At 39.9% G+C, this 15,562-nt stretch overlaps 1 protein-coding gene across 1 annotated transcript in view; it reads right to left on the bottom strand.

The window, feature by feature from the left end:
- Window positions 1-14,369, bottom strand: part of cilp (cartilage intermediate layer protein) — a 53,512-nt gene extending 39,143 nt beyond the window's left edge. The window contains exon 1 of the mRNA XM_022767799.1: window positions 13,950-14,369. Within this exon, the coding sequence (XP_022623520.1) occupies window positions 13,950-14,369 (420 nt within the window). The remainder of the gene's footprint in view (window positions 1-13,949) is intronic.
- Window positions 14,370-15,562: the final 1,193 nt, after the last annotated feature.

The following is a 15,562-nucleotide window of genomic DNA, read 5'->3' as shown; positions in this document are numbered from 1 at the left end:
CTCAAACTACACGATTTACTGTACAAAAGACACAAACAGACTTTTACTTTTACAAGATGAGAAAAAGCAATGTAAGTATAAGTTTTATGTGTATATCCTGTATTTCTGTGAGTTTGAGTTAGCTGGAGGAACTTTTCGGCTGTTGGTTCATGGTCTTGACCCTTCTACCCTTCACTCGCAGGTATTTCAAAAGACTAGTCGGATGCTTCAACTCGATGCGTCGTTTCAAATTCGTCACTAATGTGGCTGTTTATTCAGACCAGAAGGTGAGATTTTTACGTTGGAATCTGAGCTCACCTGATACATGCTGGATGCCGTAAACCCTTGCGTGCAGCCGTAAGACCAAAACGCAGTTTTTCTTCTTCTGGTATTTTTTTGGCAGTTGGCAAACAGCTTTTCGGTTCGCGGCCGCCACTTTCTGGTGTGTGAGCGTTCATTCGTTGCAAACAGATTCACGTTCAGTTCACTTTATTAAAAAATTAGCGCGTACGATGAACGGTGCTCATATAGTGCGTTTATGCACGGCACTGCTGAAAAACCGCAAAAGCCACAGAAATGGTCATGAAGTCATAACTCAAATGCAAATGGGTGGCTACTATTATAAACAATGCAACCGACTGAACTACTGAAGGGAAGACGCACTGAACATTGTGATAGTATGAACAGTGATGCATTTATTTACTGATGTACTAACTGAAGTGCTTAGAAAAAAAGTGACTACATATTCAGAGAGGTCAAATCTTTGAACTGAACTGAATCAGCCAAGTGACACTCAAGTTCCACCTCTGATGGAGGAACAACTAGAGGCAGAAAGTCTGGATATGTTTTGAGCTTTTAACAGTAAAGAGTGATAGACTGAAGTTTATATAAATGTTAAAAGTAGGATATCTTGTATAAATAATATAGTTTATAGTAGAAAGAATCTCTTACCTGTCAGCCCTCATGGGAAATGTGTGTGCTGATTTTGGTGTTTATATGGGAAAGTAATGAATGAAGTTCACTGGACTAGTCACATTTTGCACGTTTTGTGTATAGGAGCTGTAATGGAACACAAATAGACAATTACAGTGAAAACAGACTTGTTATGAACATGGTAATTCTCTTGTTTCAATGTTAACTTGTTTTTATGTTGAACAATATATTCTTGATAAAGATGCCAGAGAGGTAACTGTGTGGAGACATCTTTATTGATTCTCTACCTTTTCAGGGCATAACAAAAGCACACGAATGAAGGGAACAATGTGAAGTCAGTGCTTCTTGGCATAGATACTATATGTCTCTGGAGCTCCACTGGAGGGATGAGCATCATTTTCCCAAAAAATATTTCTGGATTTGGTGTTTTGATGATGGTGGTGCAGGATGCTATTTAACATGTTGGTCCAAATCTCCCATAGGTGGGTATGATTCACATCATTTCACTGACCATTCACTCGTGGCCTGTGCGAAAACATGAGCCTTTGTTTTGCTTCCCATCTCATTTAATCAGGTTTTTCCGTTAATCTGTCTGTAAATACGTCACTTTCTTCTTTCTATCCTCCCTGCGGGCCGTTATGCTATGCTGTGCGTCTGTCACAGTCCCAGCAGTGTGCAGCACACACACAGGAGAAAGAGAAGAGGCCATCTGGACTGGGTCACACTGTAGCAGCGACCACAAGGGACGCAGCCAGAACTCCTCTCCAAAACATAATAACCGTCCAGGTGGGAAGAAATAACGACAGTGGCTATGGGAACATTTCCCCTCTCTACTTACAGTGGTGCTCTTTCTTTCCACACACCCCCACCCCCCTCAACACCTCTCTCTGGATCTCACTCTTTCTTAACACCTCTTGAGATAGTTCTGCCTACATGAGTTGATAAATCCTTTTTTTGTGTTCCCCCGTTTATTCACATTTTGTCTTTACACTACTGGCTTTGCTTCATTCAAGAGGAAAGCCGTGTATCTGCAGAGAGTGAACATTTGGGAAAGAGCCTTTTGTTGCTGATTTGAAAGAGCAGCTTCCAGTCTGACAATTGACAGCATACCGATAGGGGACAAACAGAGGTCTGTACACATTCACCAACTCACAGTTTCCTAGCAGGCACGCATGCTGTAACACTCATCGCGCACACACATACACAGGGAGATCAACTTTGCTCCTGCTTAGTTTAAGTGTGTGTTAGCGAGGACAACAAAGCTCCACCATTGGACACACAAAGCCAACAATTCACCTTTTTAAACGTGCATTTCCATAACATTGGAACAGTTGCTGGTACAATAAAGTACACTTCTCTTTCCTCTCTGGCATTGTGGAAGTGTCTGCCTGCTATGAATGCTCTGTTGTCTTTTGTGTCTGACACTCTTGACCTGCATTTTTTTTTTGGACCAGCATCCCTCCTGCCCCTCTTTAGAGCTTGGAGAAATTCCCCACTGTGGATGGGATCCCCAGAGAACACGTCTCTGTGTCTCTTCCTCCCTCAGCGTGTAAGATAATGAACTCTCATAAGGGAGTGGGTGACCCTCTTTTACACTCTTTCCATCTATCTTTGCTGTGCGACAGAGAGAGGCAGCATGGAGTAGAGAGAAAGGATGAAGTACAGACTGGCAGTAAAATCATAGACGGAGATGGACTGTGCTTGCCCTGTGCTAGTCTCGATAATGGATGAGGTTAAGATGCAAGTGGCTCCACCTCTAGCAGATGAAGAAGGAAACTGTCTCTCTTCTGGGCTGCCAGGTCCAACCCAGCATTGATCCACCTCTGGATAGAGCAGGAGTCCATTATCTTGGAGATTACTTTCAAAGCTTTTCATTTTGTCCTTGTGCCTGTGGATTGGCCATGCACAATAAGGACTGATTGACTGCCCAGCAGCCCAGCAGCCACGGTCTGACCTGACTGCAGTGTGGACACCGGCCTCAACCAACCACAGCCTCTAATTCTCACTTACTCTCACCCCTCTGACCTCCATTCTCTCTTCCCTTTTTTATCTCCTATATAGAAGCTCTTTCTTCCCCATGTTCATCTCCTCACACTGCCACTGCCCCTTAGCCTCTTACACTCTCTCTAGTTTTTTTCCATTTGAACTCTCTTATCACTGAAGCGGAGCCCCACTTCATGACATGAGTTTGTCTTCTTGATCAAATGGTGTTCAGTAGAAGTCAAACGCTGCCTGACAAGAGCAAGGAAGCTGTCTGTAGAAAGAAAAACAAAAGCAAATGCTGCATTAATGTTTCAGTAGGTCCATCAATTATACATTGTTTACAGTGCATTGTTTACAGACACTCATCTTGCTAATATTATGCCATCACAGTTGCACGCAGTTGATTTAAATTTTTTCTGTTTGGCTGAATTTGATTGGCTTGTACAAACAAATGAAAAATGTCTGGGTGGTTTGTATCTCAAACTGATTCTGAGAGCCTGCCTCATGTATTCATCTCCACCAGGTTATGCTGTGATACTCTGTTCTCTTGATTACTCAAACAAACAATAGGGATGCTCCAGCTCGATTACCCCAGTAATTAAACTTCTTCACTGGCTCACAGCTCAATGCAGAATCAACTTCAAAATTCTCTTCTCCTCACAACCTAATCTGACCAGGATCATCAGGAGCTGGTTTTATAGCTCTACTTAGAATTAGCACAAAATTTGGTCTCAGTCCAATATCACAGCCTGAATGACCAGTGTCAATATATTAATTATTAAAAGTGAATCAATGTACTAATTAAAAGGGTACTATTTTCATTGCCATCAAATGATTTGACAAACCATAAGCATTTCTTTTTATCATTCCCTGCCAATTGCTCAATCAGGATGGTTTTAAAGGTAAATTAAAAATATTGTATTAATGCTTCTAGCTAATGATGTAATCACTGTGTTTTATTGAGTTCAGTTCAGAGATTTGCAATCATCTGACTGTGTAGCTCTTCCAGTTTTCTTGTGTGTTTGTGCAGTCACATCCCCGCTCATACCGCTGCAACACTCAGCGCTGACTCAAACTATCTTTAGCTAAGTAGCACGTTCAGTCTGTTCCTGGTCCAAGCTGTTATGTTCAGTTGAGTACAGACCTCAGCCTGTACAGTCATTTTTTAAAAGGTTAATGGTGACGTTTTAAAATACAGCCCACAATGTACAGGGTAATTCTTCCCGGTTTAACTTTTTTGTACTAATGTGCCAGTAGATACATACTAATACAAACAGTACATGTAGGCACAAGAGAACAAGATGAGGGCAACCATCTGGGAACTTAAAAATACTGTGGGTATTCGGGTTCCTATATTCTAGTAGTACAGAGTGTGGTATGGTTTATACTGTAAGAAAACTTATACTCTATTTTAAACAGGTAACTATTCTAATATTATAGGGTACAACCTTGAGAGCTGCACAGAGGACACAAAGAGCTTCCACCATCAGTGTTTGCTGGTGAAGTGAGTGGCAGCTGACACTGTCCTCTGCTGTTGGAGGATGCTATAGAGACATTTGTAAAGTTGCTGCCTCGGTTTGGCATCCGGTCTGCTCAGCTTTGGATACAAGATGAAATTGTTTTAAGATGTATTATAGTTAGAAAAGACCTGCTGAGTAAGAAAGGGGATGGATGAATGTCAATGCAGTTTTTCAACATACTCTGTTGTAATTTGAAATAAATCACATCTGCAGAACTCATTACCCCATCTTCCCCAAAACTTCCAGCTTTGTTGCTCAAAAATGGTCACACTGCCCTCCTTCATATGAGCTAAAGATACCTGCAGTATAAATTCTTCTTCAATTCCCAGATTGTTCCCCTCGTGTTTTTTAACCTCACATCTCATTCCCTTGTACTTAGATGAACAGTACATATTGGTACTTACTGTACTCATACACGTTAAGTACAAACTTGGGAAGAATTATGCTGTCAAAGCTCAGCAGTTATGTATCTGCAACAGTTATCGCAACATTATTGTTTATTAAAAGAGGAAACCAAAGTAAAGTGTACAACAGTGCTCTGTGTTTTTTGGTATTGGTGCCAGTTCCAATACTCAAAACTAGAATTAGCTATCGTGGTATTGATGCTTAACCATGACTCACACCTACAGTGGGTGATTTGGGTTACTTTTGGTACATTTTAATATAAATACATTAAGTTACCTTTAATGACATGTGCTATACACTGTAGATGAAATTGCCTTGCCTCACCTTACATAAATTAACTGTTCATGCTCACTAACTTACTCTTCCTACCTCAACCTCACCTTGCTCTGAGGAAGGTCTGACTGTCACCCGTCCACGTCAACAAACACAATCTTTCTTCATTAAATTGAAATATGCTTACAGAAAACTATAAGCAGATCAGAAAGGAATCTTGTTTGCATAATATCTTTTCTGCTGCACGTATTTACAGATTTTTTTACTGACACACCTTGTCAAACTGTGGGCAAACACACACACCAACACAACAACACACACAGCACACAATTTACAAATCACTTCATTACTATAGAGCAGCTTCACATCTTTTGCTGTCACTTACACTTTGCCTTTCCTGTTCTTTTCTGTTCGTCTTTCCGTATCGTTTGTTTCCTACCTTTTCCACATTTTTCTCTCCTGCGATCTGTCTGCCCCAGTTTTTCAAGCCATCTGTCAATCCATCAGCAGGGCACATCAGATGGTTCCTCCTCTCAGGAAGAACATTACAAGAGGATTCCTCCCGGCTGTGTAGGTGGATAAATCAGTCCATCATCACAGGTGCATGTGTCAGGCGGCCAAGTACCATGATTACTTAACGAGGATCCTGACCGACCTGCCATTAAAGATAGTTATGGAAATTGAGAACATAATTAATCAGTGTGGCTCTTTCACCTTTGTTTTGTTGGCTTTTAATTTTTCTAATTGATTTTAAGTGGGTTTTGCAACTCAGCAGTCAAGGGGCCAAAATTAGTTTGGTCAATTTCTCTGGTCTGGGCCAATCGATTCTACAACAAGGTTATATTCCCTGGACTGTACTGATCAATTGATCATGATGGTTTTCCAATTGTCAGAGGCCACAGTTTGTAAGATCCTTCTTTATTACCTTAGAGACTGATAAAGTGACCTTTGCTGGCCTTGAAGAAACCATCAGGAATAAAGATTTTTACACTATACACACACAGCAAGGTCTATTTAATAGGGCAGAATAAAAGTTTTATCAGTTTTATAGCTCAGAAAATCTTGTTTTAAAAAGAATGAGACTGTAAATTGACACTGATAGCCATTTTTATCGAGATCCTCTGAGAGAAAGAATGAATTTGATGTGACTGAGAAATGATGAGTGAATGATGGGCTGTGATAGTGACACTGTAATTGGTCCCAGGCGCACCATTAAAGCAGCATACATTGAAGAATATCCCCGACACCTCATTAAAAGAGACTGCAATATTTGTGTTTCGTAGTCTGAAAAGTCAAATTAAATTCTCCAGTGCTTTTATTTGATAAATGACACTTTGGGGCTGAGCACCTTGTAAAACATACCAGCTTTCTGTGCAGTGCTTGATGACGAGGCTCCTCCTCTTCTTTGATTAGTGTCTGAGTGGTTCAGATGAAGGGCAGAAGGTGAATTGATCTGAGCGGTGTCCTGTTCATAGGCAGCATGCTGGCCATTCGATGGAAGTCAGGAGGGGACAGCTAGTCCGTCAGCAGGGACGCATGAGACTGAATGACATTACTCTTGGGGTGGGGGAGGGGAGAGATGGAGGGAAGGAGGAGGAGAAAGAGGGAGAACAGGTCTGTTGCTCAGCCATGCACTGACCTTCAGCAGACCTTCAACAGACAATAATAACCCGACTGCAATTTAAATGCCTTCTTAATGTCTTAATGTTTTTAATTAATCTATGCCTCTCAAAAAGCACTTTGAATAGCCTTGTTTTCATTGTCTTTTACGTGCAGTCTTAATGTCGTCTCAATGTCTTATGCCTCTGTAGAGCACTTTGAATTGCCCTGTGTTTGAAAGCGCTATAGAAATAAACTTCTCTCATCTTTCCTCTCTGTGCTCCATCAGTGTTGAGTGCTTGCCTCTCATCTCTGGTTCACTCAAGCACTTATCTTCTTCAATTAGTTGTGACCATGAGACAGTGAGATATACAACTACCTTAGACCTCATATGGCAACCCAGTATCAACAAATTACATTTTTACATAACTAATTTGCAACAGCAAATATAACATTATGCAGGGAAAAGTTTTGCCGCATACATTAGTTTTTTATCAACATGATTAGGAAATGTTTTTAAAGGAATAGTTCTACATTTTGTGAAATGCACTATATTTCCTTTAAATTCAAACTGCAATGTTTCAGGTTCATTGTCATTTCACATTACATAATACATATGCATACACACATCCTGGGAAACGAAATGTCATTATTCACGGACCTCAGTGAAAAATAGAATAGACATTGGACGAGTGCAAACCAATAAACATTGTAGGTACAAAAACAATTGTAAAAGAAAACAAATTAACAACATGTACAAACACAAAAAAATAAACAATGTCCAGTTTATTGTCTTTTCTTGTAGCAAACTTGCAAAATGCTGGAAGAATTTCAGAAAAACTGTTTTTGAATTTGCATGACTTAAGCTAGGGCTGATGAAAAATCTGCCGAGGTGTTGCTTGCAGATGCCGCTGTGCAGCTCCTGCATGTAGACTGTTAGCCTGCAATATCCACAGTGTTGCTGTAGAGACATGTTTCAATGAAAACAAAGCCACGGCAGTTCTTCATTTCATGCTCTGATGACAGCAGATAACCCCTGAAACATTGCAGTGTGTCGTTTTCAGGCAACTTCTGTTTTACCCTCAGACAGAGCCAGTTGGTTCCCCATGTGTCCAGGCTTTGTGCTAAGCTAAGTGTCTATAAAGCAATAGCTTTGCATTTACTGTTCAGCGATGTGTGGTATCAATCTTCTTACTCAGCTTTCGGCAAAAAACATATCTCCCAAAATGTCAAACAGTTCTTTTTGAAGTCACAAGATGTTTATGCACAACATATTTGCTAAACATTATCTGACATGTTTCAATTGTTTTCCTACAATATCCACTGTTACATCCAATGTTTTGTTAAGTGTGTTGTGTTTTTTAGACACTGGGTTAATGGAGACAAAGATCACAGCCTTGACTAAATATCTAAAAATTCATCTGTGACTTGACACCTCCTTAAGACCGTACCTGTCCTCTGAAAAACATTGTAACTGAACATCAACCTGGCAGCGTTTATTTTCCCCTCAAAGCGTATCGAGCAAAACAAATTATTGATGTATAAAGAGAATTTCTAGGAGACACTGTTGCGTATGTTCCTCTTTGTCAGTGATGCAGGTGTTTAGGAACAACGAAGATTACAGCAGCTGAAAGAAGACAGTGAAGCTCATAAAAAAACACACAGACACACATTTGTTTCATTGCACGGTCATATTCAAATCAATGCTCATCTAGCATGTGAAGAATTAGTGACTAATTGAGGACTTGTATGTATGCTCATACATACTGAGCACCGGCAGACAATCCGAGGACGTGTCTCCAGCTGCTGAATCTACTCTGACAGTTAAGTGTCTGTATTCAAAACCTGAGTGAAAAACCAGAAGAGGAAGACTCCCTCATTCAGCGTTATTGCCAAGTGCTTGACAGGCATTATCTCTCCTGAAACTACATGAGGCATCTCAGCTATTGAAATGCAAATTTGAAAAACACTACCGCGATGGAAAACATCAGCATATTTCTCATATCAAAGCTGGGAGGATGGAGGACTATGTGATATTGTTGCATCCAACTGTGCTCAGCCCTGAGGAACAGTGATGCGAACTAAATCAGTGGACAACAAACCCATCCCTCTATAGTGCGTGGGACTGCCACATGCAACAGTACGATAAAGTCTCTCTCTCTCTCTCTTTTTTACAAGAATAGTCAGTGCTTCCCCTTAATTGCATTTAATGTCAAGGTGAGAGAGGGATGGAGAAACAAGAAGCAGCAGAAGTAGGGACAAAAAAACATGGTGATGAGGTCAAAGAAAATAAATCCTCACACAGTCCTCCTGAGAGGATTTAATCTCTTTCTAAAATACGCGACTGCAAAATACTCATTATGCTAAATGAAAACACAATAATTACATGCGCAGTTTGCTATGACATTATTTACACTCAAATGACTTTAATCATTCATCATTTTTGGTGGAAAACAAAATGCTTTAGGCATTTCAATGTGAGCAGGACTTGCTGCTCTTTGTTGCAGAAGCATATACGCAATTATGCACACTGAGAATTAACAAGTGGAATCAGCCGATGAAGCTTTGAATTCCCATTTTCCTGCCTTTCCATCTCCATATGAACAGTGCTGCCAATGTTATGCATAATGAATTATTCAAGATATGTGTGTGTATGTAAATGATAGGAGATAGTTATGATAATTGAATAAAGGTGGAGGACCTTCAGTGTGATTGTAACTGATGTGAGGGAAGGGACAATTGCTTTTCCTTGCACAACTCAACATATTCATATGCTCATTATTGAAATTCACTCCCCTTTTTTTGAATGCACATATCACCCCCCTCGAAAACACTCATGCACGCACAGACATCCAGTATGCTTAATTGCATTTGCGCATAAATGTTTGTATATGCTATCATTCAATTACTCCCAGTAGCTGACTTATTTAGTTTAGAGGAACTGAGAAGGTATCCTATGTGATTGTGTGGTGTGTAAGAGAGAGAGGAGATGAATGTGTGCATGTGGAAAAAGGTTTCTTGTTACTGTGACACCCAGATTGACCTTAGTGTCCCCCACAGTGAGAGATGCAGGGGGTGCAGGAGGGAACTGCCTACCAGGGCAGAGACAGCTGTAAAAAGGCAGCAGATCATCCAGCCTGCAACCACCAGTACGACAACTGTGTGGAGATTAGTAAAAAAAATGAATTCATTTTTCCCATAGAAGATGTTGCGTGACTCACACTTCTACGACTTGGGTCAGTATCAAACTCTCCTGGTTGAATAATCAGTGTAACAAGTATGTGTTTTCTTTGACAAGAGGTCAAAGGTACAAGCCTGTGTGTATAAAAGCTTTGAGGTAGAGGTTAGACACGACTCACAAGAAGCATTTTGGCAAGAAACAAACATCCAATCACCAAGCTTAAATTCTCTTATGTAAGTCAATAATGGCAGAAAAGGGCTAAAGATGATGGTGTTGAGTTTTCTTTTAAGAAAAAAAAACAAACAAAAAAAAAAAAAACAGCCTGTAACTTAAGTCAGTTTACTTTTCAATTTTAGGTCTCTGAACCAACTGCAGCATTGTAGCAATTTGCTCCTGCTCTGATTGATTTCTTCTCCATAGCAACAGCGGCCGTTGGCTCATGGGTATTGTGTGTTGTTTATTGGGTAAATGTGTGTAAACTGGTGCTGGAAACATCTTGTATATTTCAGTTTGAGCAGCCATAAAAATATACTGGGTTTCAGTGTAAACATGACAAAGCCTCAATAAAGAGCTGGAACAAGCTGTACAGAATGTAAACATTATGATAGTGTCAAACAGAGTGGAATAACACGATTTGAACAACCTTAGGGGAAACAGGTGGAGTGTGTTCAATAAACAACCGGAAGACAAACAATTTTTTTGATGTAGTATTACAATACAAAAGACATGACAGACTTAGACAATGATGGATGTGTCACAGCCTACAGACATTAAGACAAAATCAATTTATGATAAAAATATAGCTACAGTAAAGGTGTTGGTGGGTACAAGTTGAGCTAATGAAGTGTAAGATAAAATGTGTGGGTAGGTGAGGTGTTGTATGTGCTTGGGGTTAGCACTATATGTGTAAATGCGTGTATGTGAGGGAGTGGAGGGGAGGATTAAAAAGTTAGGGCAAAGAAAAAAGAGAAAAAGAAAGAAAGAACAAAAAGAAATTGTTCTGTGTCATTTTCTTCTTTGTCAGTTTCCATCACTTTCGGTGCAATCAAAGACATCACCAGCTGCTGAATTCCCATCAAATGTAATAAACAGGATCATGAAACTAGATTTAAATCTTTTCATGATGGTGAGAGTTTATCCACTCCACCATGAGGAAACGCCTGCTGTGGCAGCCAAAACCAATGTTACAGTATTGCTCTAAACCACATTAGCACCAAATCGATAACAACACCGAGTCGGTTCATGGTGTAGCTCTGAAGAAGTGTCTGCAGGTTACAGGTAATGGGGGGGGGGGATTCAGAGCGGATGCAGAGTGGGGGCAGGGGGACGTCAAGCAGCTTCTCAGGGGAGTGTTGACAAATCCCCAGATATTGATTGGATGGAGGAGCTTCTGGACACATTCGTCCAAACTGATCACCTCAAAGCCTGAGTGAAACACTGCAGACTGCAAGCAGAAGAAGAAACTGCAGGGATATTAAATGTTGTGACAAAGACAAATGTACTGGGAAGAGAAAGTGTGTGTCTCTCTAACAGCCTTATTGCTACTGGGTTTACTGTACACAGCAATGTGCAGCGCCAGATGACTGATTGCACTGTGAAGGTTTATGGTTGCTGCAATTGGATCGTGTGTGTGTGCGCATGTGTGTGTGTGTGTGTGTATTGTCCGTCTCGTCAGTGAGATACAGGTCTGTTTGTATTGACATAGTAAAAAAAAAAACTACATCCTCGTCAGCAATACTCAGCAAGACAGTCAATCACCACCCTGACGACCTGGATGCTCCCGTCCTCTGGGGTTCAATACATGCACGCACACACAGACATACGTATGTATATACATGTATGTCTAGACTGTGTGGAGGGATGATCCCATTGCATAGCACTACACCAAACTGCCAAATCAAGATGAAAGGAATTTTAGAGTTTACGAAGACTTATAGTTTTTGTGACCTCGGCTAAATAGAAAATGATGGGTTTACTTAATGCTTATGTTGATAATGACTTTACTTTAGTTTGAGGTCCCACAAACTCCAGTGCTTTATGTGTAAAACTAATTAAGCGTTTTAGTGAAGCTCACACAGTTAGCCACTAGCTTGCTAACATTGTAGATCATTTAGCAGCTAGAGCCACATATTTCCTTTAGGAGCTGGTGGAGAACAAAAACAGAGCTAAAACAGATTAAATATTTGACTTGCATTCATCAGGTGGCCAGAAACAAGACTCCATATGAATGACAATGTTGCTTTAAAACTGCTGGGTGTGTAAAATAAGCAACTGTTTGCTAAATGATTTCCATATCAACTGATAACAGTTGATAATATATTAGTTTACAGCTTGTTTCTGTTGCTCAAAAAAATCTGTCATTACGGGGTTTTTTTTTTTTCTGACCTCATTAAAACCAGATTTGTACAAAACTATTTCAATGGTGACTGATTGTTTGCTACAGACTAGACTTGCACATTTGATGAAAGGTACATTCAGAAATGAGCATAACATGCCATTGTTACTCCAAATAAGGATAAGAAAGGAAGGAATGTTTGCCAAAAAGTCATTTACCGACAAAGATGTACAATTTATCTTACATAGTGACTTTACTCAAGTTTGGGACCAATTAGACTCCACATAGATCCAGTACCTTCTTAAAAAACTCCAAGAGCAAAAATCCAGAAATACTTATTGTTTAGGATCTGAGAGGGGTTGTGCTGCTATTGTATTAACACCAATAAAAGATATAGAGATCCACGGTACTTAACCATGTTTTGTATCATTTTATGTTGATAATATCAGTTCAAAATCTCTTCTAACTAGGAAAAGTCATGAAAATATAGAGGTATGAAAACAGTGTTAAGTGTAATCTGTGAGTGAATAAAGACAGCCCAGGGCCTCCAGGACCCCAGACACAGCATAGGATCGAAGTGTACAACTATTTGTGACAAATGTGAGGCAGGTAAGGGAACCCTGACTCATTGTTTCTGATCTTGCCCTAAATTTAAAAAAATTTTGGAAGTAAATATTTCAATTGCTTTGTGTCATTATTGGGAAACAAATCAACCCAGATTGTGTTCTTGTTGTTATGGGTTGTTCTGAAAGCCCTCTTTACACAGCCGCCTAAATTTTTTGTATGGTTAGAGCTAAAAGAATTACTTTGAGAGAATGGAAATCTACGTTGTCTCCTCATTTTAAGAGGTGGCTCAATGACACGGTTTCTGTCTTTATTTTGAGGTGCTCCTCATTTGACCCATATTGTAATTTTATTAAGATCTGAGGTCCCTTTATCGTTTTTATTGATTTTGTCAGAAACAAATGGACGGTTGCAACTAAGGAGTGTATGTTTATTTATGTAGTCCTCTGGCTACTGTTTATTTGAACTGCCTTTTCAATCATACTCTTTGTACATTCCTGGACAGTGACAATGAACAGAGAACTTCAGCTCTATAAGGACACTAGACAATGGAGATACAGGATTTCTTTTGTCTATGGTTGTTTTTGTTTTTTGTTTGTATATATATTTCATACAGCTCAATAAAAGTGCACCTCATTGGGTAGATTTGAGGTGAACTCTTGCTGCATTGACTGTATCTGACCATTAGGTGGCAATGGTTTTCTTTCCTGTGCATTGAGAGAATTTTGGTGTTTCCACATTTTCAGTGCTCTGTGTGTGTGTGTGTGTGTGTGTGTGTGTGTGTGTGTGTGTGTGTGTGTGTGTGTGTGTGTGTGTTTCGTCATCCATACATTACCAAGCATGCAGACCGATAGCATGGTGCCTATAGGCTGACACAACAAAGGAAAAGCCATCGTAAAGAGTCTCTGTAATGGCTACAATGATCGGACAAAGGCCAGTCAGGTGCAATGATTCATAATAACATGGAGTCAGAAAAATGATTTTTAGACCAAAATGCAATTTAGAATTTTGTATGAAAATGGTGGAATGATAGAAAATGATATGATAAAGCATGGAGCCTATAAATCAATAATAATATGCGTTATTCTTGTAGTTGCTGCCCTCTTAATATCATTATGTGCTGTGATTCAGTTAGTGTTACAGTCTTTATACTAATAGATCCCTCTGGTGAGCTCACAGGTATTTTATGGTCACCTATTGATCGTGCAATTAGCGGCACAGCGGGGTCCACCCACTTCATGTCCAGTTGAGAATAATGGTTATTGAGTGAGCTGTCAATGGTAAAGAAGGACATTGACCAGAGGAACGTAGTGGTGGTGGTGGTGATGGTGATGTTGACGTTGGTGAATGGGGCGGTGGGGGGTGGTGGTGGGTCGGGGCAGCAACAGCAGCCGCAGCTTTCCTGACCTTCACCTTGCTTCCACACCAGCTCGCTGATTTGATAAGACAAATCAGCAGCCATGGTGACCTCCACCTGTGACCACCGAGCCACCCATCTCTCCACCTCAATCTGACCCTTTTTCACATGAAGCTTGGAAATGGGGTCCTGTGTTTCAGTGCAGAAGTAGGTCCATCCATTAGGCCGACTATCCTTCATCCTGAGGGTGATGATGCAATTTGAGAGCAATGCAATCATTTCACATGATCTAATCTTAGAGTACAACCACGGGATTAAAGTGGCCCCTCAGGCCAGTTCTCATTTTTATACGTTTCTGTTGTCAATAAAACAAGCTCGGTAGCTTCATATTGGTGTGTTTCTGGTCCTAAAGCTTGAATCAAACACCTTGTACATGAAAGGGCTGAACCTTGACCCAAGAGGATCAAAAATGTGAGTTCTGAGACTGTAACTTGCTTCAATAGTAGATGCTTAGCAAAAAAAAAAAAAAAAGAAAAAAAAAAGAAATTTGTTAAGTGTTAATGGAGTATGTCCACTGTTTGCTTAATTGCCTCGAACTTAATGACCAAATTAAACTGTGACATACAGTTCAAAAAAATCTAAATCTTAAGAAATCTAATACATTTGTCAGTGTTTGATACACGGTGAAAGATCTGTATGTTGCATGCAGGTTTCACAGGATTTGGTAAAGCAGATGAACAAGTGGAAACAAATTCTCCCGGGACTCCTGAGAAGCAGAGAGGGTGGGAGCATAATGGAGGTCAGATTTGACAGGATTATAGTGACCGCAGATGTTTGAGGGAAGAAGAAAATGAGAGCAGAGGACACAACAGCCACATATTAAGCCAAGAGACAAGCAATAAGCAACCAATGGCTCCTTTAGTTACTAATTTAATCTTATTACAGTGCATGAACTATAACTTCAAGGTGAAGCAGAGATGACAGAATTCAAATGAGACACAACGAACAACTAAAACCTGCATTAACTGAGTTCTTCTTGGAGGCAGCGCAACAAGCTGTAAACCCATCACTAACATATTATCAGCTTGACAGTGGAGCATTTTAATGGTGTTACTGATCAAGTAGGGACTATGATTTTATGTATAAGTAACAAAATGATCAAAGTCCAAAGGTTCACTTGTTTTTGTTTTTGGAGCTTTCAAAAACATCTTATGGTCCCCGCTTTCAACTGCAGCCAAAAGCTAGTAAGTGCACCATTGACTATTGCTTTTGTTTTTTACTTATTTAAGGAATATTAAACCTTCCCATAAGTGAAGAATAAAATAAAATAAAATAAAAATAAAATAATATTTTGGGTCATTATTTTGGTCTTCTGGCCCTAAACTAATAATTGCAGCTCAAAGTACAGGATGGAACCTTCAGTAGCTATAATA

Source organism: Seriola dumerili, unplaced genomic scaffold (assembly GCF_002260705.1).
Source record: "Seriola dumerili isolate Sdu_G_001 unplaced genomic scaffold, Sdu_1.0 BDQW01001299.1, whole genome shotgun sequence".
NCBI classification, from domain to species: domain Eukaryota; kingdom Metazoa; phylum Chordata; class Actinopteri; order Carangiformes; family Carangidae; genus Seriola; species Seriola dumerili.
The sequence above is the reverse complement of the archived record's forward strand: the minus strand, read 5'-3'. Positions and strand labels throughout refer to the sequence as shown.